We start from the raw sequence: 23,300 nt of genomic DNA, 5'->3' as shown, positions 1-23,300 counted from the left end.
TAGGGGGGGGAGACCACGGGGAGGGGGGGGAGACCACGGGGAGGGGGGGGAGACCACGGGGAGGGGGGGGAGACCACGGGGAGGGGGGGAGACCACGGGAGGGGGGGGAGACCACGGGGAGGGGGGGGAGACCACGGGGAGGGGGGGGAGACCACGGGGAGGGGGGGGAGACCACGGGGAGGGGGGGGAGACACGGGGAGGGGGGGGAGACCACGGGGAGGGGGGGGAGACCACGGGGAGGGGGGGGAGACCACGGGGAGGGGGGGAGACCACGGGAGGGGGGGGAGACCACGGGGAGGGGGGGGAGACCACGGGAGGGGGGGGGAGACCACGGGGAGGGGGGGGAGACCACGGGGAGGGGGGGAGACCACGGGGAGGGGGGGGAGACCACGGGGAGGGGGGGAGACCACGGGGAGGGGGGGGGGAGACCACGGGGAGGGGGGGGGAGACCACGGGAGGGGGGGAGACCACGGGGAGGGGGGGGAGACCACGGGGAGGGGGGGAGACACGGGAGGGGGGGGAGACCACGGGGAGGGGGGGGAGACCACGGGGAGGGGGGGGAGACCACGGGGAGGGGGGGGAGACCACGGGGAGGGGGGGGAGACCACGGGGAGGGGGGGAGACCACGGGGAGGGGGGGGAGACCACGGGGAGGGGGGGGAGACCACGGGGAGGGGGGGGAGACCACGGGGAGGGGGGGGGAGACCACGGGGAGGGGGGGGAGACCACGGGGAGGGGGGGGAGACCACGGGGAGGGGGGGGAGACCACGGGGAGGGGGGGGAGACCACGGGGAGGGGGGGAGACCACGGGGAGGGGGGGAGACCACGGGGAGGGGGGGAGACCACGGGGAGGGGGGGAGACCACGGGGAGGGGGGGGAGACCACGGGGAGGGGGGAGACCACGGGGAGGGGGGGGGAGACCACGGGGAGGGGGGGGGAGACCACGGGGAGGGGGGGGGAGACCACGGGGAGGGGGGGGAGACCCACGGGAGGGGGGGGAGACCACGGGGCGGGGGGGGAGACCACGGGGAGGGGGGGAGACCACGGGGAGGGGGGGGCGGCCGGGCCCCACTCACCTCATTCTTGGTGATGCGGTGTCTGCCCAGCTTGACCACGGCGAAGTTGCCCTTGCCCAATGTGCGCTCGATATCGTAGAAACCAACCCGGACGGGGCCGCGGTGGAGCTTGTCCGGACAATCCGCCATGACCATGCTGCGGCCGGGCCACGAGGAGGCCACTAGACGTTCGCCAACAGCCCCATTGCGCTTCGCCTGGGGGAAGGCCGCGGGGCCGACGGGCGGCAGGAGGCCGAGGGGGGGGCCGGAAGGGGGGGGCCGGGACGACCGGCCTCGGCGACACAACAAAGGGAAGAGAGAGGTTACGAGGTGCCGGTCCTTGCAGGAGGCATCATGTTCTCCCGCTGACGCACATTGACGTCCACCCTCGCAGCTAATGTGTGCAGAAGGCGGGCTCCGAGGCCCTCGCTCCCCCTGCCAACGGATCTCCATGGCAACCCGATCCACCGCCTGCGTCACAGGCAACCGCGCGCCTTCCCGCTGGCACTCGCGGCACGGCCAGCTCGGAGGGGGAGGGGGAGGGGGGAGGGAGAGGGGGAGGGGGAGGGGGAGGGAGAGGGGGAGGGGGGAGGGGGAGGGGGAGGGGGAGGGGGAGGGGGGAGGGGGAGGGGAGGGGGGAGGGGGAGGGGGAGGGGGAGGGGGGAGGGGGGAGGGGGGGAGGGGGGAGGGGGAGGGGGGAGGGGGGAGGGGGGAGGGGGAGGGGGGAGGGGGAGGGGGGAGGGGGAGGGGGGAGGGGGAGGGGGAGGGGGGGAGGGCGCGAGATGGGGGAGGGGTTGAGCTGTGGTGAAATGGAGGGGGGTGTACACGTTCCAGGGGGAGAGATAGGGAGTGAGAGGGGAGGTGAGATGTAGGGGGTGAGATGTAGGAGGATGAGATGGGGGTGAGGGGGAAGGTGAGTTGGAGGGGGTGAGATGAGGGGGGAGGTGAGTTGGAGGGGGTGAGATGAGGGGGGAGGTGAGTTGGAGGGGTTGTGATGAGGGGGGAGGTGAGTTGGAGGGGGTGAGATGAGGGGGGAGGTGAGTTGGAGGGGGTGAGATGAGGGGGGAGGTGAGTTGGAGGGGGTGAGATGAGGTGGGAGGTGAGTTGGAGGGGTTGAGATGAAGGGGGAGGTGAGTTGGAGGGGTGAGATGAGGGGAGGTGAGTTGGAGGGGGTGAGATGAGGGGGAGGTGAGTTGGAGGGGTTGAGATGAGTTGGAGGGGTTGAGATGAGGGGGGAGGTGAGTTGGAGGGGGTGAGATGAGGGGGGAGGTGAGTTGGAGGGGGTGAGATGAGGGGGGAGGTGAGTTGGAGGGGGTGAGATGTAGGAGGTCGAGATGGGGGTGAGGAGGAGGTGAGTTGGAGGGGGTGAGATGTAGGAGGATGAGATGGGGGTGAGGAGGAGGTGAGTTGGAGGGGGGTGAGATGTAGGAGGATGAGATGGGGGTGAGGGGGAGGTGAGTTGGAGGGGGTGAGATGTAGGAGGATGAGATGGGGGTGAGGGGGGAGGTGAGTTGGAGGGGGTGAGATGTAGGAGGATGAGGTGAGGGGGAGGTGAGTTGGAGAGGGTGAGATGTAGGAGGATGAGATGGGGTGAGGGGGAAGGTGAGTTGGAGGGGGTGAGATGTAGGAGGATGAGGTGAGTGGGAGGTGAGTTGAGAGGGTGAGATGTAGGAGGATGAGATGGGGGTGAGGGGGAGGTGAGTTGGAGAGGGTGAGATGTAGGAGGATGAGATGGGGGTGAGGGGGAGGTGAGTTGGAGGGGGTGAGATGTCGGAGGATGAGATGGGGGTGAGGGGGGAGGTGAGTTGGAGGGGGTGAGATGTAGGAGGATGAGATGGGGGTGAGGGGGGAGGTGAGTTGGAGGGGTGAGATGTAGGAGGATGAGGTGAGGGGGGAGGTGAGTTGGAGGGGTGAGATGTAGGAGGATGTGGTGAGGGGGGAGGTGAGTTGGAGAGGGTGAGATGTAGGAGGATGAGATGGGGGTGAGGGGGAGGTGAGTTGGAGGGGGTGAGATGTAGGAGGATGAGATGGGGTGAGGGGGAGGTGAGTTGGAGAGGGTGAGATGTAGGAGGATGAGGTAAGGGGGGAGGTGAGTTGGAGGGGGTGAGATGTAGGAGGATGAGGTGAGTGGGAGGTGAGTTGGAGAGGGTGAGATGTAGGAGGATGAGATGGGGGTGAGGGGGAGGTGAGTTGGAGAGGGGTGAGATGTAGGAGGATGAGATGGGGGTGAGGGGGAGGTGAGTTGGAGGGGTGAGATGTCGGAGGATGAGATGGGGTGAGGGGGGAGGTGAGTTGGAGGGGGGAGATGTAGGAGGATGAGATGGGGGTGAGGGGGGAGGTGAGTTGGAGGGGGTGAGATGTAGGAGGATGAGGTGAGGGGGGAGGTGAGTTGGAGGGGTGAGATGTAGGAGGATGTGGTGAGGGGGGAGGTGAGTTGGAGAGGGTGAGATGTAGGAGGATGAGATGGGGGTGACGGGGGAGGTGAGTTGGAGGGGGTGAGATGTAGGAGGATGAGATGGGGGTGAGGGGGGAGGTGAGTTGGAGAGGGTGAGATGTAGGAGGATGAGGTAAGGGGGGAGGTGAGTTGGAGGGGGTGAGATGTAGGAGGATGAGGTGAGGGGGAGGTGAGTTGGAGAGGGTGAGATGTAGGAGGATGAGATGGGGGTGAGGGGGAGGTGAGTTGGAGGGGGTGAGATGTAGGAGGATGAGATGGGGTGTGGGGGAGGTGAGTTGGAGGGGGTGAGATGTAGGAGGATGAGATGGGGGTGAGGGGAGGTGCTTTGGAGGGGGTGAGATGTAGGAGGATGAGATGGGGGTGAGGGGGGAGGTGAGTTGGAGGGGGTGAGATGTAGGAGTATGAGATGGGGTGAGGGGGGAGGTGAGTGGAGGGGGTGAGATGTAGGAGGATGAGATGGGGGTGAGGGGAAGGTGAGATGTAGGGGATGAGATGGGGGTGAGGGGGAAGGTGAGTTGGAGGGGGGTGAGGTGTAAGAGGATGAGATGGGAGTGAGGGGGGAGGTGAGTTGGAGGGGGTGAGATGTAGGAGGATGAGATGGGGTGTGGGGGAAGGGAGATGTAGGAGGATGAGATGGGGGTGAGGGGGAGGTGAGTTGGAGGGGGTAAGATGAGGGGGAGGTGAGTTGGAGGGGTGAGATGAGGGGGGGGTGAGTGGAGGGGTTGGTGAGGGGGAGGTGAGTGGAGGGGGTGAGATGGGGAGGTGAGTTGGAGGGGGTGAGATGAGGGGGGAGGTGGTTGGAGGGGGTGAGTGAGGGGGGAGGTGAGTTGGAGGGGGGAGGTGAGTTGGGAGGGGGTGTGTGAGGGGGAGGTGGTGGAGGGGGTGGTGTAGTAGGATGAGATGGGGGTGAGGGGGAAGGTGAGATGTAGGAGGATGAGATGGGGGTGAGGGGGAGGTGAGTTGGTGGGGGGTGAGATGTAGGAGGATGAGATGGGGGTGAGGGGGAGGTGAGTTGGAGAGGGTGAGATGTAGGTGGATGAGATGGGGGTGAGGGGGAGGTGAGTTGGAGGGGGTGAGATGTCGGAGGATGAGATGGGGGTGTGGGGGGAGGTGAGTTGGAGGGGGTGAGATGTAGGAGGATGTGATGGGGGGTGGGGGGGAGGTGAGTGGAGGGTGAGATGTAGGAGGATGAGGTGAGGGGGGAGGTGAGTTGGAGGGGTGAGTGTAGGAGGATGTGGTGAGGGGGGAGGTGAGTTGGAGAGGGTGAGATGTAGGAGGATGGATGGGGTGAGGGGGAGGTGAGTGGAGGGGGTGAGATGTAGGAGGATGAGTTGGGGGGTGAGGGGGGGTGAGTTGGAGGGGGTGTGTGTTGGAGGATGGTGGGGGTGAGGGGGAGGTGAGTTGGAGGGGGGTGAGTTGTGGAGGTTGTGTGGGGGGTGAGGGGGGAGGTGAGTTGGAGAGGGTGAGATGTAGGAGGATGGGTTGGGGTGAGGGGGAGGTGAGTTGGGAAGGGGTAAGATGTCGGAGGGATGAGATGGGGGTGAGGGGGGAGGTGAGTTGGAGGGGGTGAGATGTAGGAGGATGATGGGGGTGAGGGGGGAGGTGAGTTGGAGGGGTGAGATGTAGGAGCATGAGGTGGGGGGGAGGTGAGTTGGAGGGGGTGAGATGTAGGAGGATGAGGTGAGGGGGAGGTGAGTTGGAGAGGGTGAGATGTAGGAGGATGAGATGGGGGTGAGGGGGAGGTGAGTTGGAGGGGGTGAGATGTAGGAGGATGAGATGGGGTGTGGGGGAGGTGAGTTGGAGGGGGTGAGATGTTGGAGGATGAGATGGGGGTGAGGGGGAGGTGATTTGGAGGGGTGAGATGTAGGAGGATGAGATGGGGGTGAGGGGGAGGTGAGTTGGAGGGGGTGAGATGTAGGAGTATGGATGGGGGTGAGGGGGAGGTGAGTTGGAGGGGGTGAGATGTAGGAGGATGGATGGGGGTGAGGGGGAGGTGAGATGTAGGAGGTGAGAGGGGGTGAGGGGAGGTGAGTTGGAGGGGGTGAGGTGTAGAGGTGAGATGGGGGAGTGAGGGGGAGGTGAGTTGGAGAGGGTGAGATGTAGGAGGATGAGATGGGGGTGAGGGGGAGGTGGTTGGAAGGGTTAAGGTGTCGGAGGATGAGATGGGGGTGAGGGGGGAGGTGAGTTGGAGGGGGGTGAGATGTAGGGGTTGAGATGGGGTGTGGGGGGGAGGTGAGTTGGAGGGGGTGAGATGTTGGAGGATGAGGTGGAGGGGGGAGGTGAGTTGGGGGGGTGAGATGTAGGAGGATGAGGTGGGGGGGAGGTGAGTTGGAGAGGGTGAGATGTAGGAGGATGAGATGGGGGTGAGGGGGAGGTGAGTTGGAGGGGGTGAGATGTGGGTGGTGAGATGGGGGTGTGGGGGAGGTGAGTTGGAGGGGTGAGATGTAGGTGATGAGATGGGGGTGGGGGAGGTGATTTGGAGGGGGTGGATGTAGGAGGATGGATGGGGGTGAGGGGGGAGGTGAGTTGGAGGGGGTGAGTGTGGAGTATGAGATGGGGGTGAGGGGGGGAGGTGAGTTGGAGGGGGTGAGATGTAGGAGGGATGAGATGGGGGGTGAGGGGGAAGGTGAGATGTAGGAGGATGAGATGGGGGTGAGGGGGAAGGTGAGTGGAGGGGTGAGGTGTAAGAGGATGAGATGGGGTGAGGGGGGAGGTGGTTGGAGGGGTGGATGTTGGAGATGGATGGGGGTGGGGGGAGGTGAGTGTAGGTGGATGAGTGGGGGTGAGGGGGAGGTGAGTTGGAGGGGGTTGATGAGGGGGGGGTGAGTTGGAGGGGTGTGTGGGGGGTGGTGAGTGGAGGGGTTGGATGGGGGGGTGTGTTGGAGGGGGTGAGATGGTGGGGTGGTGGGGGGGTGAGTTGGGGGGGTGAGTGAGGGGGTGGTGGTTGGAGGGGGTGGATGAGGGGGGAGGTGAGGTGGAGGGGGGGGTGGTTGTGAGGGGGGAGGTGAGTGGGGGGGGTGAGATGTAGGAGGTGAGATGGGGGTGAGGGGGAAGGTGAGTGTAGGGGTGAGATGGGGGTGAGGGGGAGGTGAGTTGGGGGGGTGGTGGGGGGGTGGTGGTTGGAGGGGGTGAGATGAGGGGGGTGGTGGGGGTTGAGGGGGGGAGGTGAGTTGGGGGGGTGTGATGAGGGGGAGGGTGAGTTGGAGGGGGTGGTGATGGGGAGGTGGTGGGGGAGGTGAGTTGGAGGGGGTGAGATGAGGGGGGAGGTGAGTTGGAGGGGGTGAGATGAGGGGGGAGGTGGTTGGAGGGGGTGGTGGGGGGTGGTGAGTTGGAGGGGGTGAGATGAGGGGGGGGGTGAGTTGGGGGGGTGAGATGAGGGGGGAGGTGTGTGGAGGGGGTGAGTTGTGGGGGGGGTGAGTTGGAGGGGGTGGTGAGTGGGGGGGTGGTGGGGGGGTGAGATGAGGGGGGAGGTGAGTTGGGGGGGTGAGGTGGGGAGGGGGAGGTGAGTTGGGGGGGTGGGATGTGGGGGTGAGGTGAGTGGAGGGGGTGGGATGGGGGGAGGTGAGTTGGAGGGGGTGAGTGAGGGTGGGGGTGAGTGGAGGGGGTGAGATGAGGGGGAGGTGGTTGGAGGGGGGGTGAGATGGGGGGGTGAGTTGGGGAGGGGGTGAGATGTGGGGGGAGGTGAGTTGGAGGGGGTGAGATGAGGGGGGGGTGAGATGAGGGGGGAGGTGAGTTGGTGGGGGGTGAGTTGGGGGGGTGGATGTGGGGGGGTGAGTGGAGGGGGTGAGTGTAGGAGGATGAGATGGGGGTGAGGGGAAGGTGAGTTGGAGGGGGTAAGATGAGGGGGAGGTGAGTTGGAGGGGGTGAGATGAGGGGGGAGGTGAGTTGGAGGGGGTGAGATGAGGGGGAGGTTGTTGGAGGGGGGTGAGATGGGGGAGGTGAGTTGGAGGGGGTGAGATGGGGGGGAGGTGAGTTGGTGGGGGTGAGAGGGAGGGGGAGGTGAGTTGGAGGGGGGAGGTGAGTTGGAGGGGGTAAGATGTAGGAGGATGAGATGGGGGTGAGGGGGAGGTGAGTTGGAGGGGGTGAGATGTAGGAGGATGAGATGGGGGGTGAGGGGGAGGAGAGTTGGAGGGGGTGAGATGTAGGAGGATGAGATGGGGGTGAGGGGGGAGGAGAGTTGGAGGGGGTGAGATGTAGGAGGATGAGATGGGGATGAGGGGGGAGGAGAGTTGGAGTGGTCATGAGATTCATTTCAGGGATAAGCCATGTTGTCCCTCAAGTTGTCCCCTCTGTGAAACGAGATCAGGACTGATCTGATTTGGTCCTGAGGAAAGTTCTCATTCCTTCCTGTTCCCTATAACTCTGAAAAGATGCAAAATCTTCAGTATTTTTCAAATGGGTGACTTCCAAATCCCCAGTATTAACGAGGAAGCCCTGTGAGTCAAGGGTTAAAATGGAGCAGAATTTGTTCGGAGCAGTCAGGAAAGTTTCTTGAAACAGTATGTAGATAGTCCAACTGGGGAAGTGGCTATTGGAGTGGGAAATGAGCCTAGCCAGTTGGACGAAGTTACTATGGGGGTATTCTGGGAAGAGGTCAATACTCTAAAATTATGGATAAAAATTGACCTTGGGAAAAGGATCAAATTCAGGGCAGACTGCCAATAACAGTATTAAGAATTGGGGAGAGTATATTGGGAACACTTGTTATTGGGCAAATGTACATCTGACAGGTTGGAATCACTTAGAGAATAGCTGATCAGAATTCACGACCAACATGTAAAAGTGAGAAAGGTAAAGAGGTGGTTGAAGCAAGGAGATTATTTACATTTAAGGAAAGACTGGATAATTACATGGAGGGGAGAGGATTGGAGGGGTATGGACCAGGTGCTGGTCAGTGGGACGAGGAAGGTGGGAATTTGTTCCAGCATGGACGAGTAGGGCCAAACTGGCCTGTTCTGTGCTGTATATGGTTAAGGTGCAGGAATCTTGGATTGTAAGAGATCCTTGAGCATCACACACCAGGAAAAAACTTAAATATGTAGTCAAATGGCTAATTGGGCAATGAATGCCCTCAGTGAGCAGAAATAATTATTAAAAACAAAACGACTTTGGGAAAAGATTCTACCACTCAAGGACAAGGAAAGAATGTATGTCTGGATCCATGGAAAATGGGTAAGGTCCAAACTGAGTACTTGCATCAATATTCACCGAGAAGGACGCGGTGGATAGTGAGATTAGGGAGGGGTATGTTGATAGGCAGCCATTCTCAACAAGGAGCCTACAGCACAACATTTAAGTAAAACCTGTTTTTTTTCTCCTTTGTCAGAAACTGCATTTCCTGAGAAGATTGGCTACTGGCCACCATTAAGTCAACCTTCATATGCTCTATTGAGAGCATCCTGGCTGGCTGCATCACAATGTTGAATGGTTACTGCAGAGAAATGGATTGGAGGTCAATCCATGGGACCATAGAGTGTTGGGTGTCTCCTCCCAACTCCCCCCCCCCCCCCCCAACCATCGACATGATCTACTGGGATCATTATCTGAAGAGCACATGCAAAATCATTGAGGACCCCTTTCACCCTGCACACAGCATCTTTCAGATGCTACCTTCGGGGGAAAGATACAGGAGTATCAGAGCTAGCTCCAGCTGAGAAACTGCTTCTTCCCACGGGCAGTGAGAATGTTGAATGATCAAAGGAACTGCTCACACTATATTTATTTTATAAATATAATACTTGTCCTGCATATGTATTGTTTTTCTGTATGTGTGTTATATCTGGTTGTGTGTTCATATGTTTTGCACTAAGGACTGGAGAACGCTGTTTTGTCAGGTTCAGAGGGACAGCCTTAAGACCACCTGGATGCATCCCCGATCCAAACACTGGATTCTCCTGGACTACATCCTGGTGCGAGAAAGTGACAAACGAGATGTGCTCCACACCAGGGTCATGCCTAGCGCGGAATGCCACACTGACCACCGGCTGGTTCGCTGCAAGCTCAACCTTCACTTCAAGCCAAAGCCCAGGAACAGTAAAGCCCCCAGAAAGAGGTTCAATGTTGGAAACCTGCAGTCAGATGAAGCGAGAGGAAACTTCCAGGCAAACCTCAAAGCAAAGCTCGACGATGCAACCCGCCTCACGGACCCGTCCCCTGAAACCCTCTGGGATCAGTTGAAGACTACCATACTGCAATCCACTGAAGAGGTACTGGGCTTCTCCTCCAGGAAAAACAAGGACTGGTTTGACGAAAACAGTCAGGAAATCCAGGAGCTGCTGGCAAAGAAGCGAGCTGCCCACCAGGCTCACCTTACAAAGCCGTCCTGTCCAGAGAAGAAACAAGCCTTCCGTCGCGCATGCAGCCATCTTCAGCGCAAACTCCGGGAGATCCAAAATGAGTGGTGGACTAGCCTCGCCAAACGAACCCAGCTCAGTGCGGACATTGGCGACTTCAGGGGTTTCTACGAGGCTCTAAAGGCTGTGTACGGCCCCTCACCCCAAGTCCAAAGCCCGCTGCGCAGCTCAGACGGCAAAGTCCTCCTCAGCGACAAGATCTTCATCCTCAACCGATGGTCAGAACACTTCCAACCTCTTTTCAGTGCCAACCGCTCAGTCCAAGATTTCGCCCTGCTCCAGCCCCTAAGGCTAGAGCTGGATGAGGTCCTCACCCTGGATGAGACATATAAGGCAATCGAACAACTGAAAAGTGGCAAAGCAGCAGGTATGGATGGAATCCCCCCAGAGGTCTGGAAGGCTGGCGGCAAAACTCTGCATGCCAAACTGCATGAGTTTTTCCAAGCTTTGTTGGGACCAAGGAAAATTGCCTCAGGATCTTCGTGATGCCACCATCATCACCCTGTACAAAAACAAAGGCGAGAAATCAGACTGCTCAAACTACAGGGGAATCACGTTGCTCTCCATTGCACGCAAAATCTTCGCTAGGATTCTACTAAATAGAATAATACCTAGTGTCGCCGAGAATATTCTCCCAGAATCACAGTGCGGCTTTCGCGCAAACAGAGGAACTACTGACATGGTCTTTGCCCTCAGACAGCTCCAAGAAAAGTGCAGAGAACAAAACAAAGGACTCTACATCACCTTTGTTGACCTCACCAAAGCCTTCGACACCATGAGCAGGAAAGGGCTTTGGCAAATACTAGAGCGCATCGGATGTCCCCCAAAGTTCCTCAACATGATTATCCAACTGCACGAAAACCAACAAGGTCGGGTCAGATACAGCAATGAGCTCTCTGAACCCTTCTCCATTAACAATGGTGTGAAGCAAGGCTGTGTTCTCGCACCAACCCTCTTTTCAATCTTCAGCATGATGCTGAACCAAGCCATGAAAGACCCCAACAATGAAGACACTGTTTACATCCGGTACCGCACAGATGGCAGTCTCTTCAATCTGAGGCACCTGCAAGCTCACACCAAGACACAAGAGAAACTTGTCCGTGAACTACTCTTTCCAGACGATGCCGCTTTAGTTGCCCATTCAGAGCCAGCTCTTCAGCGCTTGACATCCTGCTTTGCGGAAACTGCCAAAATGTTTGGCCTGGAAGTCAGCCTGAAGAAAACGGAGGTCCTCCATCAGCCAGCTCCCCACCATGACTACCAGCCCCCCCACATCTCCATCGGGCACACAAAACTCAAAACGGTCAACCAGTTTACCTATCTCGGCTGCACCATTTCATCAGATGCAAGGATCGACAATGAGATAGACAACAGACTCGCCAAGGCAAATAGCGCCTTTGGAAGACACACAAAAGAGTCTGGAAAAACAACCAACTGAAAAACCTCACAAAGATAAGCGTATACAGAGCCGTTGTCATACCCACACTCCTGTTCGGCTCCGAATCATGGGTCCTCTACCGGCATCACCTACGGCTCCTAGAACGTTTCCACCAGCGTTGCTTCCGCTCCATCCTCAACATCCATTGGAGCGCTTTCATCCCTAACGTCGAAGTACTCGAGATGGCAGAGGTCGATAGCATCGAGTCCACGCTGCTGAAGATCCAGCTGCGCTGGATGGGTCACGTCTCCAGAATGGAGGACCATCGCCTTCCCAAGATCGTGTTATATGGCGAGCTCTCCACTGGCCACCGTGACAGAGGTGCACCAAAGAAAAGGTACAAGGACTGCCTAAAGAAATCTCTTGGTGGCTGCCCCATTGACCACCGCCAGTGGGCTGATATCGCCTCAAACCGTGCATCTTGGCGCCTCACAGTTTGGCGGGCAGCAACCTCCTTTGAAGAAGACCGCATAGCCCACCTCACTGACAAAAGGCAAAGGAGGAAAAACCCAACACCCAACCCCAACCAACCAATTTTCCCCTGCAGCCGCTGCATCCGTGTCTGCCTGTCCCACATCGGACTTGTCAGCCACAAACGAGCCTGCAGCTGACGTGGACTTTTACCCCCTCCATAAATCTTCGTCCGCGAAGCCAAGCCAAAGGAAAAAAAAAGAACTTGTACACTCAGATGACAATAAACGTATCAAAAATATTTTTTATGTAGACAGTAGAAGTATGGAGAAATCAAAACTTGACTGCTTCGTAGGGAATGGGGCCTATAAATTTCTCTGCCAATTTCATTGCCGAAAAAGATTGAGAATGGCATAGATGGGGAAGAGCCTGTGGATGTGGTGTACCTGGACTTCCAAAAGGCCTTCGATAAGGTCCCGCATAAACGACTGGCTTCCAAAATCAAGGCTCATGGGATTGGGGGCAAAGTATTGATGTGGATTGAGAACTGGCTGGCAGGTAGAAGACAGAGAGTTGGGATAAATGGCTCGTTTTCTGAGTGGCAGGTGGTGACCAGTGGGGTACCACAGGGATCTGTACTGGGACCCCAGCTGTTCACAATTTACATTAATGATCTGGATGAGGGGATTGGATGTAATATCTCCAAATTTGCAGATGACACTAAACTAGGAGGGGTTGTGTGCACGGAAGAGGGGGTCAGGAAGCTCCAATGTGCTGTGGATAAATGTGAGGTTATCCACTTTGGTAATACAAACCGGAGGGTAGATTACTATTTGAATGGCAATAGATTAAGAGATGGGGAAGTGCAGAGAGACCTAGGGGTACTTGTACATCAGTCTCTGAAGGCGAGCATGCAGGTACAGCAGGCGGTTAAAAAGGCAAATGGTATGTTGGCCTTCATATCAAGAGGGTTTGAGTATAGGAACAAGGATACCTTACTGCAGCTGTACAGGGCCTGGGTGAGACCACACCTGGAGTATTGTGTGCAGTTTTGGTCATCCTAAGGAAGGATGTTCTTGCAATGGAGGGAGTGCAGAGGCGATTCACCAGGCTGATACCTGGAATGGCAGGAATGACTTATGAGGAAAGATTGCGTAAATTGGGATTGTACTCGCTGGTGTTTAGAAGATTGAGAGGGGATCTCATAGAGACATATAAAATTCTGGCAGGACTGGACAGAGAGGATGCAGATGGGATGTTTCCAATGATGGGAAAATCCAGAACCCGGGGCCATGGTTTGAGGATAATAGGCAAACCATTTAGGACCAAATGAGGAGGAATTTCTATACCCAGAGGGTGGTGAATCTGTGGAATTCATTGCCACAGAGGGCAGTGGAGGCGGGTTCATTAAATATATTTAAGAGGGAATTAGATCTATTTCTTCAGTATAAGGGTATTAAAGGTTACGGAGAGAAGGCGGGGACGGGGTACTGAACTTTAAGATCAGCCATGATCTCGTTGAATGGCGGAGCAGGCTCGAAGGGTCGAATGACCTACTCCTGCTCCTATCTTCTATGTTTCTATGTTTAAGCAAGCTGGTAACAAGGAGTCACTTGATATGCCATAAGCAAGGACCAGACGTATCAAGTTTTATTAACAGAAGAAGCCACCTCTACTGACCAGTGGGATAAGTTGCACCATCTGTTCTACCAGTAGGGTGGAGCCAATCTACAGTCATAACCAATAGCAAGCAGTCAGCATAATACATTACTTCACTTGAAGAACATTAAAGTGAATAAGTTCCCAGTCCATGATTAAATCTATACCAGGTGATGAGATTGCTGGTGCTTTGACAGATCTCTGCATCCTTCAGTGACATGCAAGGTTCCAGAGAACTAGAGAAAAGCCAATTTGTTCCTTTAAGAAGGACAATGAGGAATAATCCAGCAGATAACAGATCAGCGAGACTTATATCAGTGACAAGGAAATTACTGAAGATTTTGAGGAGTTGCATTTAGTAACTGAAGCGTTGAAATCTATCCGTACTTTGTACATCAACTAATGAAACACCCTATCAGCGTTTGTTTTCCCAGAAAGTCAAAGACTGGATCAACCTTTCCGGCCTGACTTTCTAAACCTGAGAAGTTTTACTGAGAAAGCATGTTAGACAGAGCAAGGTGGATCCATTAGTCGAGCGTGTACAACTGCTCCATGCTAACCCATAATATGCTCAAATTGCTTTTCCTGATGGGAGATGGGACACTGTTTCACTTGGGGATCTTGCTTCACCAGAGGTTCTATCTACAGCTTCTAATTTTCCTGCTCCCACTAATCTCTCTTTGCCCTCCTCAGAACAGCATGTTTCTGTCCCTGAAATTCACTCTGTAACACAGAGACTTACCCCAAACAACACCTGCTACTAATCAATTCTTATCTACTGAAATCACAGATTTTTTTGAGTACCGATTTTGTCTCCTTCTGTGGTGCTTTTAACCCTTTTGATTCTTTTTTTACTATTACTTAAAATTGATTAATTTTAGGGGGAGGGATTTGAATTTAGTGAAGTAATGTATTATGCTGACTGCTTGCTATTGGTTATGACTGTAGATTGGCTCCACCCTACTGGTAGAACAGATGGTGCAACTTATCCCACTGGTCAGTAGAGGTGGCTTCTTCTGTTAATAAAACTTGATACATCTGGTCCTTGCTTATGGCATATCAAGTGACTGCAGACAGCAAGAACATTATACTGGTGCAGATAACAACTCATAATTTGGCACCATGATTAGCACAGACATTGAGGGCGGAAGGGTAATTTCCCCTTTTGCACTGTTCTATGTTCTGGGTATTCTGGATGTGATCTTTCCCATGTCCTGAACAACTGCAGCAAGAGGGGATCTGATTGAAACATATGATTATTAAGGGTTTGGACACTCTAGAGGTAGGAAACACGTTCCCGATGTTGGTAGAGTCCAGAACCAAAGGCCACAGTTTAAGAATAAGGGGTAGGCCATTTAGAATGGAGTTGGGGGAAAAACCTTTTCACCCAGAGAGTTGTGGATCTGTGGAATGCTCTGCCTCGGGAGGCAGTGGAGACCAATTCTCTGGATGTTTTCAAGAAAAAGTTAGATCGAAAACTTAAAGATAGCAGAGTCAGGGGATATAGGGAGAAGGCAGGAATGAGGTACTGATTGTGGATGATCACTGTGAATGGAGGTGCTGGTTTGAAGGGCCGAATGGCCTACTCCTGCACCTATTGGCTATTGACTTCCTTACTTTAACCATGAAGTAATGTTGCAGCTCCACAAAACTATGGCTAGAGGGCTGCATTCAGTTCTTGACACGTCATTCTAGGAAAGATGTGGAAGCTTCAGAAAGCTTGATGCTTCCTGGACAAGAGAACATTTCTTACGATAAAAGGTCGAGCAAGCTTGAGCTTTTGAGAACCGGGGGGGGGATGACGGACTCAGTGCAAGTGTACAACATTATGAGGGGCATGGTTAGAATGGACAGCCACCACCTTTTCCCAGAGATTTTCTGTTTAAGGTGAGTGGAGGAAAGTGTAGAGCAGATGTCAGGTAGTTTTTTTAAAAACAGAATGGTGGGTACGTGGAATGCACTGCCAAGAGTAGTGGTTGAGGATGATGCAAGGGACATTTAAGAGGAAATTGAAGAGACACAGGCACATGAATTTAAGAAAAATTGTAAGGGAGGGAAGGGTAAGATTTTTTTAAAATTTTTTTATTTTTCATACTATAAACCACATTGATCAAGATACATACATTTTTCTTTTCAAATATATACAATGTCGTTTTCTCCCCCCCCCTTCCCATCCCACCCTCCCTACCTCCCCTCCCATTCATTTAAAATACAGAATCTAAGATACATTAAACCCGTCAAACAATGTTGTCACTCAATAAAAAATAAACTAGAAATTCCACTGAGTCAATTCTTTTCATTTCCTTCTCCTTCTGTCATTTTAGGTGGTAGATGTCCCCGGTAGGTTTTCTCTATTGTGTTTCATGTATGGCTCCCATATTTGTTCAAATATTGTAATATTATTTCTTAAATTATATGTTATTTTTTCTAATGGAATACATTTATTCATTTCTATATACCATTGTTGTATTCTCAAGTTATCTTCTAATTTCCAGGTTGACATAATACATTTTTTTGCTACAGCTAAGGCTATCCTAACAAATCTTTTTTGTGCACCATCCAAATCAAGTCCAAATTCTTTGTTTTTTATGTTACTTAGGAGGAAGATCTCTGGGTTTTTTGGTATATTGCTTTCTGTGATTTTATTTAATATCTGGTTTAGATCTTCCCAAATTTTTTTCACTTTCTCACACATCCAGATTGCATGAATTGTTGTTCCCATTTCCTTTTTACAACGAAAACATCTGTCAGATACTGTTGGATCCCATTTATTTAACTTTTGAGGTGTAATATATAGCCTGTGTATCCAGTTATATTGTATCATACGTAACCTCGTGTTTATCGTATTTCTCATAGTTCCAGAGCATAACTTCTCCCATGTTTCCTTCTTTATCTTTATGTTTAAATCTTGTTCCCATTTTTGTTTAGTTTTACCATTTGTTTCCTCGTTCTCCTTTTCTTGCAGTTTAATATACATATTTGTTATAAATTTTTTGATTATCATTGTGTCTGTAATCACATATTCAAAATTACTTCCCTCTGGTAACCTCAGACTGCTTCCCAATTTGTCCTTCAAGTAGGATTTCAGTTGGTAGTATGCCAACACTGTATCGTGAGTTATATTTATCCTTCATTTGTTCAAAGGATAGTAATTTATTTCCTGAAAAGCAATTTTCTATTCTTTTGATCCCTTTTTTCTCCCATTCTCTAAAGGAAAGATTATCTATTGTAAAAGGGATTAGTTGATTTTGCGTCAGTATTAGTTTTGGTAATTGGTAATTTGTTTTATTCCTTTGTACATGAATCTTCTTCCAAATATTGAGCAGATGATGTAATACTGGAGAATTCCTACATTGTACCAATTTTTTATCCCATTTATATAATATATGTTCAGGTATCTTCTCCCCTATTTTATCTAGTTCTAATCTAGTCCAATCTGGCTTTTCCCTTGTTTGATAAAAATCTGATAGGTATCTTAATTGTGCAGCTCTATAATAATTTTTAAAGTTTGGCAGTTGTAAGCCTCCTTGTTTATACCATTCTGTTAATTTATCTAATGCTATCCTGGGTTTCCCCACTTTCCAAAAAAATTTCCTTATTTTTTTCTTTAACTCCTTGAAGAATTTCTCCATCAAGTGTATTGGCAATGCCTGAAATAGGTATTGTATCCTTGGGAAAATGTTCATTTAATACAGTTTATCCTTCCTATTAGTGTTAGTGGTAAGTCTTTCCAATGCTCTAAGTCGTCCTGTAATTTTTTCATTAGTGGATAATAATTGAGTTTATATAGATGGCCGAGGTTTTTATTTATTTGTATACCTAGGTATCATATTGCTTGCATTTGCCATCTGAATGGTGATTCTTTCTTAAAATTTGAGAAATCCGCATTATTCATTGGCATTGCTTCACTTTTATTTGCGTTAATCTTGTAACCCGACACTTCTCCATATTCCTTCAATTTCTTATGTAATTCTTTTATTGATATTTCTGGTTCTGTTAAGTATACTATAACATCATCTGCAAATAAACTGATTTTATATTCCTTGTCTTATTTTTATCCCTTTTATTTTATTTTCTGTTCTTATCAATTCTGCTAGTGGTTCTATAGCTAACGCGAACAATAAGGGTGATAGTGGGCATCCCTGCCCCGTTGATCTGCTTATGTTAAATTGCTTTGATATATATCCATTTACTGACTCTTTCGCCAATGGCCCCTTATATAGTGCTTTAATCCAATTAATATACTTCTCTGGTAAACTGAATTTTTGTAGTACTTTGAATAAATAATTCCATTCTACTCTGTCAAAGGCCTTCTCTGCGTCTAAAGCAACTGCTACTGTTGGCGCTTTACTCCCTGAGGGAAGGGTAAGATTGATGGTAGAGTAGATTTACATAGAACGATATGTGGGCTAAGGGTCTACTGTTCTATACACACCTCTCCAACCATTTACCTTTTATTGACCATGTGGCCTTTCAAGGACATTCTGATCTTTACAACAGCACACTAGGCTCTTCCCATTTAAACAATATTTTGCATGTACATCTTCCTTCAGTTAAAGTTTCACAGTTGATATTGTGGAGTTTGAACTCATCTCTAAACTGTTTATCAGGATTTCTTAATTTATTCTACAGCAATAAACCAAACCATCTCCATATCTACTATCAAAACTAAAACCCCATTGCTGCAAAAAAAAATGCCAATATATACAGTATAAATACATCCTTCTGGGTTTGCCAATAGTATGCCTCATTTGAAAGGGCAGAGGAGCAGAGAGCTGATATATTCAATTTAATTGTGCCAAAATTATATTATCTAAACAATTAAAATAACATGAATTAACTTACAAACAATGACCTTAAGGGATTTGACTCAAGAGAGTTTATCATTGTAGTGTTTGATGGCAAATTAAAACAAGCCTTGTACTCGTAAAGAGAAATTCAGCAAGTTGTGAAAACATGCCCTGATATGCAGTGGCGCAGTACAGAATCCATGGGATATTATCTTTAAGTTATGTGCACCAAAGGTTTTGAAATAAAAATTAAAAATTCTTCTTGTTTCTCAACCGATATTAACTGGTATTAATTTCATTACTATTAGATATTATTGTGCGACTGGTTTATTAGATACATTTAGAGGAGGTGGATATATTTTTGAAAATTGAAGGCTGTGGCAGAGAGGGGGAGTTGAGGCCTGGGGGAGATCAGCCCTGATTCGTGCATCGTGGGATAGGCTTGAGGAACTAGGTGACCCACTTCTGCTCTTATTTTCTTGTGGTCTTCATGAGGAAATTGGCCACTTACTGCACAGCAGTAAACTCTGAACAAGGTCAACTGTTAAATCGAGTTATGCTCACCAAGTTGTTAACCAAGCTGAGCCTATCTGCGTTTATTTGGTCCATATTGTTGATACGTTTGCCTCTCCAATTTTATTTTGAATGTTATAATTGCAGCTGCTTCTACAGCTTCCTCTGGTGTTTTGTTTCAAATACAGTTAGTTTATCCACCATTCCCTCTAAGGAGTTTTTACGTTCTCCCCTGGCCTGTGTAGGTTTTCCCTGGGTGCTCTGGTTTCCTCCCATCCTCCAAAATGTGTATGGCTGTAGGTTAATTGAGTGTAATTAGCATTAAACTCCGTCTGCCATCTTTCTGTCTCACTCCTCTAAGCAGTTTAAATCCCTCTGCAATCTTTGAAAACCCTCTTCATCATCCACAATTCCCCCTATTTTAGTATCATCTGCATATTTACTAATCCAATTTAGCACCCCATCCTCCAGACCATTAATATATATGACAAACAGCAACGGTCCCAATACTGAACCCTGGGGTACACCACTTGTCACCGGCCTCCATCCTGACAAACAATTATCTACTACTACTCTCTGGCACCTTCCTTCCAGCCACTGTTGAATCCATTTAACTATCTCCAAATTAATACCCAAGGACTTAGCCTTGCTAACTAATCTCCCATGCGGATCCTTATTGAAGGCCTTACTGAAGTCTATATGGACAACATCCACTGCTCGTCACCTCTTCAAAAAATTCAACAAGATTGCTCAAACACGACCTTCCACGCACAAATCCGTGTTGAGTGTCCCTGATCAGACCCTGTCCCTCCATATACTTATATATACTATCTCTAAGAAAGCTTTCCATCAATTTCCCTACCACAGACATCAAACTTACAGGCCGATAATTACTAGGCTTCCTCCTTGAACCTTTTTTAAACAATGGAACCACATGCGCAACATGCCAATCCTCCGGCACAATACCAGTCTCTAATGACATTTGAAAAATCACTGCCAGAGCCTCCACTATTTCCTCACTAACTTCTCTCAAGGTCCTGGGAAAAATCCTGTCAGGGCCTGGAGACTTATCCACCTTTATATGTTTCAAAAGCTCCAGTACTACCTCTTTCTTTATCACTATAGTCTCCATATTTACCCCCTTTGCTTCCTTTACCCAGCACAGTTCAATATCCTTCTCAGTAAATACTGAGGAAAAGAAATAGTTCAAGACCTCCCCCATCTCTTTTGGCTCCACACACATTTGTCCTTTTTGATTCTCTTGGACCAATTTTATCTCTCACTTTCCTTTTGCTATTGAAACCCTTTGGATTTATTTTCACCCTGCTTGCTATAGCCATCTCATACCTTCTCTAATTTTTTTCTTAAGATTGTTTTTAGTACCCAAACATCTCATTTTTTCCCCAGTTTCTTATATTTATTGTAGTATTCCCTCTTTTTTCAAACCAAGTTTCCAATATCCCTTGAGAACCATGGCGCTCTCAAACCTTTGACCTTACCTTTCAACCTAACAGGTAAATAAAGATTTTGTATACTTAAAATCTCTCCTTTAAAAGACCTCCATTTCTCTATTACATCCTTCCCAGAAAACAAATTGTCCCAATCCACCCCTTGTAAATCCTTTCGCATCTCCTCAAACCTAGCTTTTCCCCACTCAAAAACCTCAACTCTGGGCCCAACCCTCTCCTTCTCCATAATTACCTTGAAGCTAATGGCACCATGATCACTGGACCCGAAGTGCTCCCCCACACATACCTCTGTCACCTGACCCATCTCATTCCCCAAGAGTCAATCCAACACCCTTTCTAGTTGATACCTCCACGTATTGTCAGGGAAAGGAAGTGAGTGCAGTCATGATCACCGGAGAAGGTGCTTGGGAAGCTGACAGATCCAAGGGTTTATAAGCCTCATAGACCAGATGGAAGGCACCCTGTTCTGAAAGGAATGCTGCAGCTTATAGAGAATGTGGAGGCACAATTAATGATCTTCCAAGAATCAATCGATTCTGGCATGTTTCCAGAGGACTGGAAAATTGCAAAGGTCACTGCATTGTTTAAAAAAGAAAGGAGGCAGTTAACAGAAATGAAATTATAAACCATGTTAGCCTAATATTGATAATTGTGAAGTTGTTAGAGCCAATTTTCAAGGATGATGTTAAGGAGTACCTGGAGTGGCATGAAAAGATAGGCCAAAGTCAGCATGGTTTCCTTCAGGAAAAATCTTGTCTGACAAGCCTACTGTAATTTTTGGAGGAAATCACAAGCAGGCTAGACAAAGGAGATGGAGTGGATGTTGTGTATTTAGACTTTCAAAACGGCATTGGCAAGGTGCCACACGTGAGGTTGCTTCACAAAATGAGAATCCGTGAACTTTCAGGAAAGATACCAGCATGAGTGGAGTATTGGTTGATCAGCAGAAAGTGAGGAGAAAGGGATCCTATTCTGGTTGGCTACCCAGTGGTGTTCTGCAGGAGTCAGTGGGACCACTTCTTTTTACATTGCATGTTAATGATTTGGATGGCATTTTGAATAGCTTCCTGGCAAAGTTTGCAGATGATACAAAGACAGGTGGAGGGGCAAGTAATGATGAGGAAACGGAGAGGCTCCAGAGAGATTTAGATAAGGAGAAGGGGCAAAGAAGTGGCAAATGAAATACAATGTTAGAAAGGGTCCAGTCATATATGTGGGTAGAAGGAATAAAAGGGCGACTATTATTTGATTGGGGAGATGATTCAAAATTCAAGGGACCTGGCAATCCTCTAGACTGAGTTGGTGGTGGAGAAGGCAAATGCAATGTTGGCATTCTTGAGGAATAGAATACTGGAGTGGGGATGTGGTGTTGATGATTTAAAAAGCACTGGTGAAGCCACACTTGGAGTACGGGATACAGTTTTGGGCTCCTTATTTAAGAAAGAATGTGGTGGCATTGGAGAGGGTTCAGAAGAGATTTACAAGTATGATTCCTGTTATGAAGGGATTACCTTTTGAGGAACATTTGACAGCTCTAAGACTGTACTCCTTAAAGTTCAGAAGAATGAGAAGGGACCTCATATAAACATTTCAAATGTTGAAAGGCCTGGGCAGAGTAGATGTGGCAAAGTTATTTCTCCATGGTAGAGGAGTCAAGGACAAAAAAGCACAACTTCAGGATTAAAGGGTGTCCACATAGAAGAGAGATATGGAAGAATTTCTCTATCTAGAGGGTGTGGAACCTCTGGAATTTGCTGCCACAGGCAGCTGTAGAGGCCAGGTCATTAGGAGTATTTAAGGTAGAGATTGATATGTTTCTCAATAGTCAGGGTATCAAAGGTTATGGGACTGAGTGAAAGAATGGATCAGTTCATGATGGAATGGCAGAGCAGACTTGACAGGCTGATGGCCTACTTCTGCTCCTATATCTTAGGGTAACTCAAATCAGTGAAGGACTTGCACAATAAGTGGCAGGAATAAATAATATTCCAATATAGTATTTATTTCCTTTAATTCCCATGCTCCCACGACCTTCTCTACAATAGATACAAATTGATTTAATGCCACATTAATCTTGAAGAGTACCTGTTCTCTCCCTCATTACCCCTTTTCTCTTAATCTTTGCTTTGCCTTATCTACCAAAGCTATCATGTTTTCTTTTTTGCCCTTTTGATTTTTCTCTTAAGTGAACTCATACATATCCTCATGGTTTTGAGACAGAATGAAATGCAGTTTTTTTCTTTGCGTTTGATAAATAAGGGATGCAGTGATTATAATGGTGAAGTTTCTTGACAAATAATTGGATTCTTAGGCTTTTGATCCACAAATTTAAATCTGGAATTAAAATGATTAAGGTGACCAAGAAATGGGCAAATGATTTTCAAGAAAACCCTCCAAGAAATAATTGCCTCAAAATTGCTCTTCTTTTTTACAGCACCAATTGAAAATCAATGAAGAACTCAGTGGGTCAAAAACATCTGTGAAGACAACCCAACAGCAAGTTTTTTTTTCTTCACATTCCAGCATCTGCAGTCTCTTGTCTCTCTCTCTCTGAAAATTCATTTAACCTTGGAACTCCCATTTGTGTCCATTTCAGGTTAGATTGTGACAGTTGTGAAATTGGACCAAACAATTAGCATGAACCTGAAGACAACAATAATTGAACAAAACTAGTTTCCACAGTTACTGAGGACAATTAGAGCTCCCAGGTGACAGAAACAATCAAATAATGCAAAAAATCAATGTCCTACAAGGAAGGAAATGTTCCATTCTTAATCAGTTCATATGTGAGTTCAAAGTTACTAATTGATCAACTCTTGGGCCAACAAGCCACACAGTTCAGATGACATTTTGAGATGGACAATAATTATTGGTATTGACAATAAATAGACAATGAATAAATAGCTGGATGACATTTTTGTGTCCTCTTTGTGGTTTTTAAAGCTGCTGATGTGTTGTCAACAAATTTGATTTTAATATTTTCATGTACGAGATGGAAACGGCTTCTGGTCCGAGAATTGAAATGAACTTGTGTTGCATTGGCAGAGAAGTGGACTTATTATGGGCAACAAACGTTAAGTTTATATGGTTCATGGTGCTTGTTAGACCTGAGGATGTGGAGTTGCAGCGCCACCTAGGGGAGAGTCAGCAATGGGGCA

General features: G+C 49.7%; 2 protein-coding genes across 5 annotated transcripts in view; one reads left to right on the top strand and one right to left on the bottom strand.

Annotated features, from left to right (window-relative positions):
* LOC138741619 (serine/threonine-protein kinase SIK2-like) overlaps positions 1-1,545 on the bottom strand; it is a 261,937-nt gene extending 260,392 nt beyond the window's left edge. For both annotated transcript variants that reach the window (XM_069895961.1, XM_069895962.1), the window contains exon 1: positions 1,076-1,545. In XM_069895961.1, the coding sequence (XP_069752062.1) occupies positions 1,076-1,507 (432 nt within the window). In that variant the 5' untranslated portion in view covers positions 1,508-1,545. The remainder of the gene's footprint in view (positions 1-1,075) is intronic.
* Positions 1,546-7,742: 6,197 nt separating this feature from the next.
* On the top strand, positions 7,743-23,024 carry LOC138741965 (uncharacterized). 3 transcript variants are annotated; one of them, XR_011343930.1, is made up of 2 exons: positions 7,743-8,681; positions 22,577-23,024. XR_011343930.1 is itself a non-coding variant. In XM_069896162.1 (2 exons), exons 1-2 carry the CDS (start codon positions 8,655-8,657, stop codon positions 10,346-10,348), a joined length of 1,032 nt encoding a protein of 343 aa, XP_069752263.1. In that variant the 5' UTR covers positions 7,743-8,654. The 3 variants fall into 3 exon arrangements, 2 of the variants coding, with proteins under 2 accessions (XP_069752263.1, XP_069752262.1); XM_069896162.1 differs by lacking the exon at positions 22,577-23,024 and adding an exon at positions 9,344-10,348; XM_069896161.1 differs by lacking the exon at positions 22,577-23,024 and adding an exon at positions 9,320-10,348.
* The last annotated feature ends 276 nt before the right edge of the window (positions 23,025-23,300 follow it).

Source organism: Narcine bancroftii, chromosome 8 (genome assembly GCF_036971445.1).
Source record: "Narcine bancroftii isolate sNarBan1 chromosome 8, sNarBan1.hap1, whole genome shotgun sequence".
Taxonomy (NCBI): Eukaryota; Metazoa; Chordata; class Chondrichthyes; order Torpediniformes; family Narcinidae; genus Narcine; species Narcine bancroftii.
The sequence above is the reverse complement of the archived record's forward strand: the minus strand, read 5'-3'. Positions and strand labels throughout refer to the sequence as shown.

What these genes read in the sequence shown, in the direction of transcription:
- LOC138741965 (XM_069896161.1), top strand. Translation starts at nt 8,655, where the DNA reads ATGTATGTCTGGATCCATGGAAAATGG. An exon ending in TCTGGATCCATGGAAAATGG is followed by an intron (nt 8,682 to 9,319) that starts GTAAGGTCCAAA and finishes TTTTGCACTAAG; the next exon opens with GACTGGAGAACGCTGTTTTG.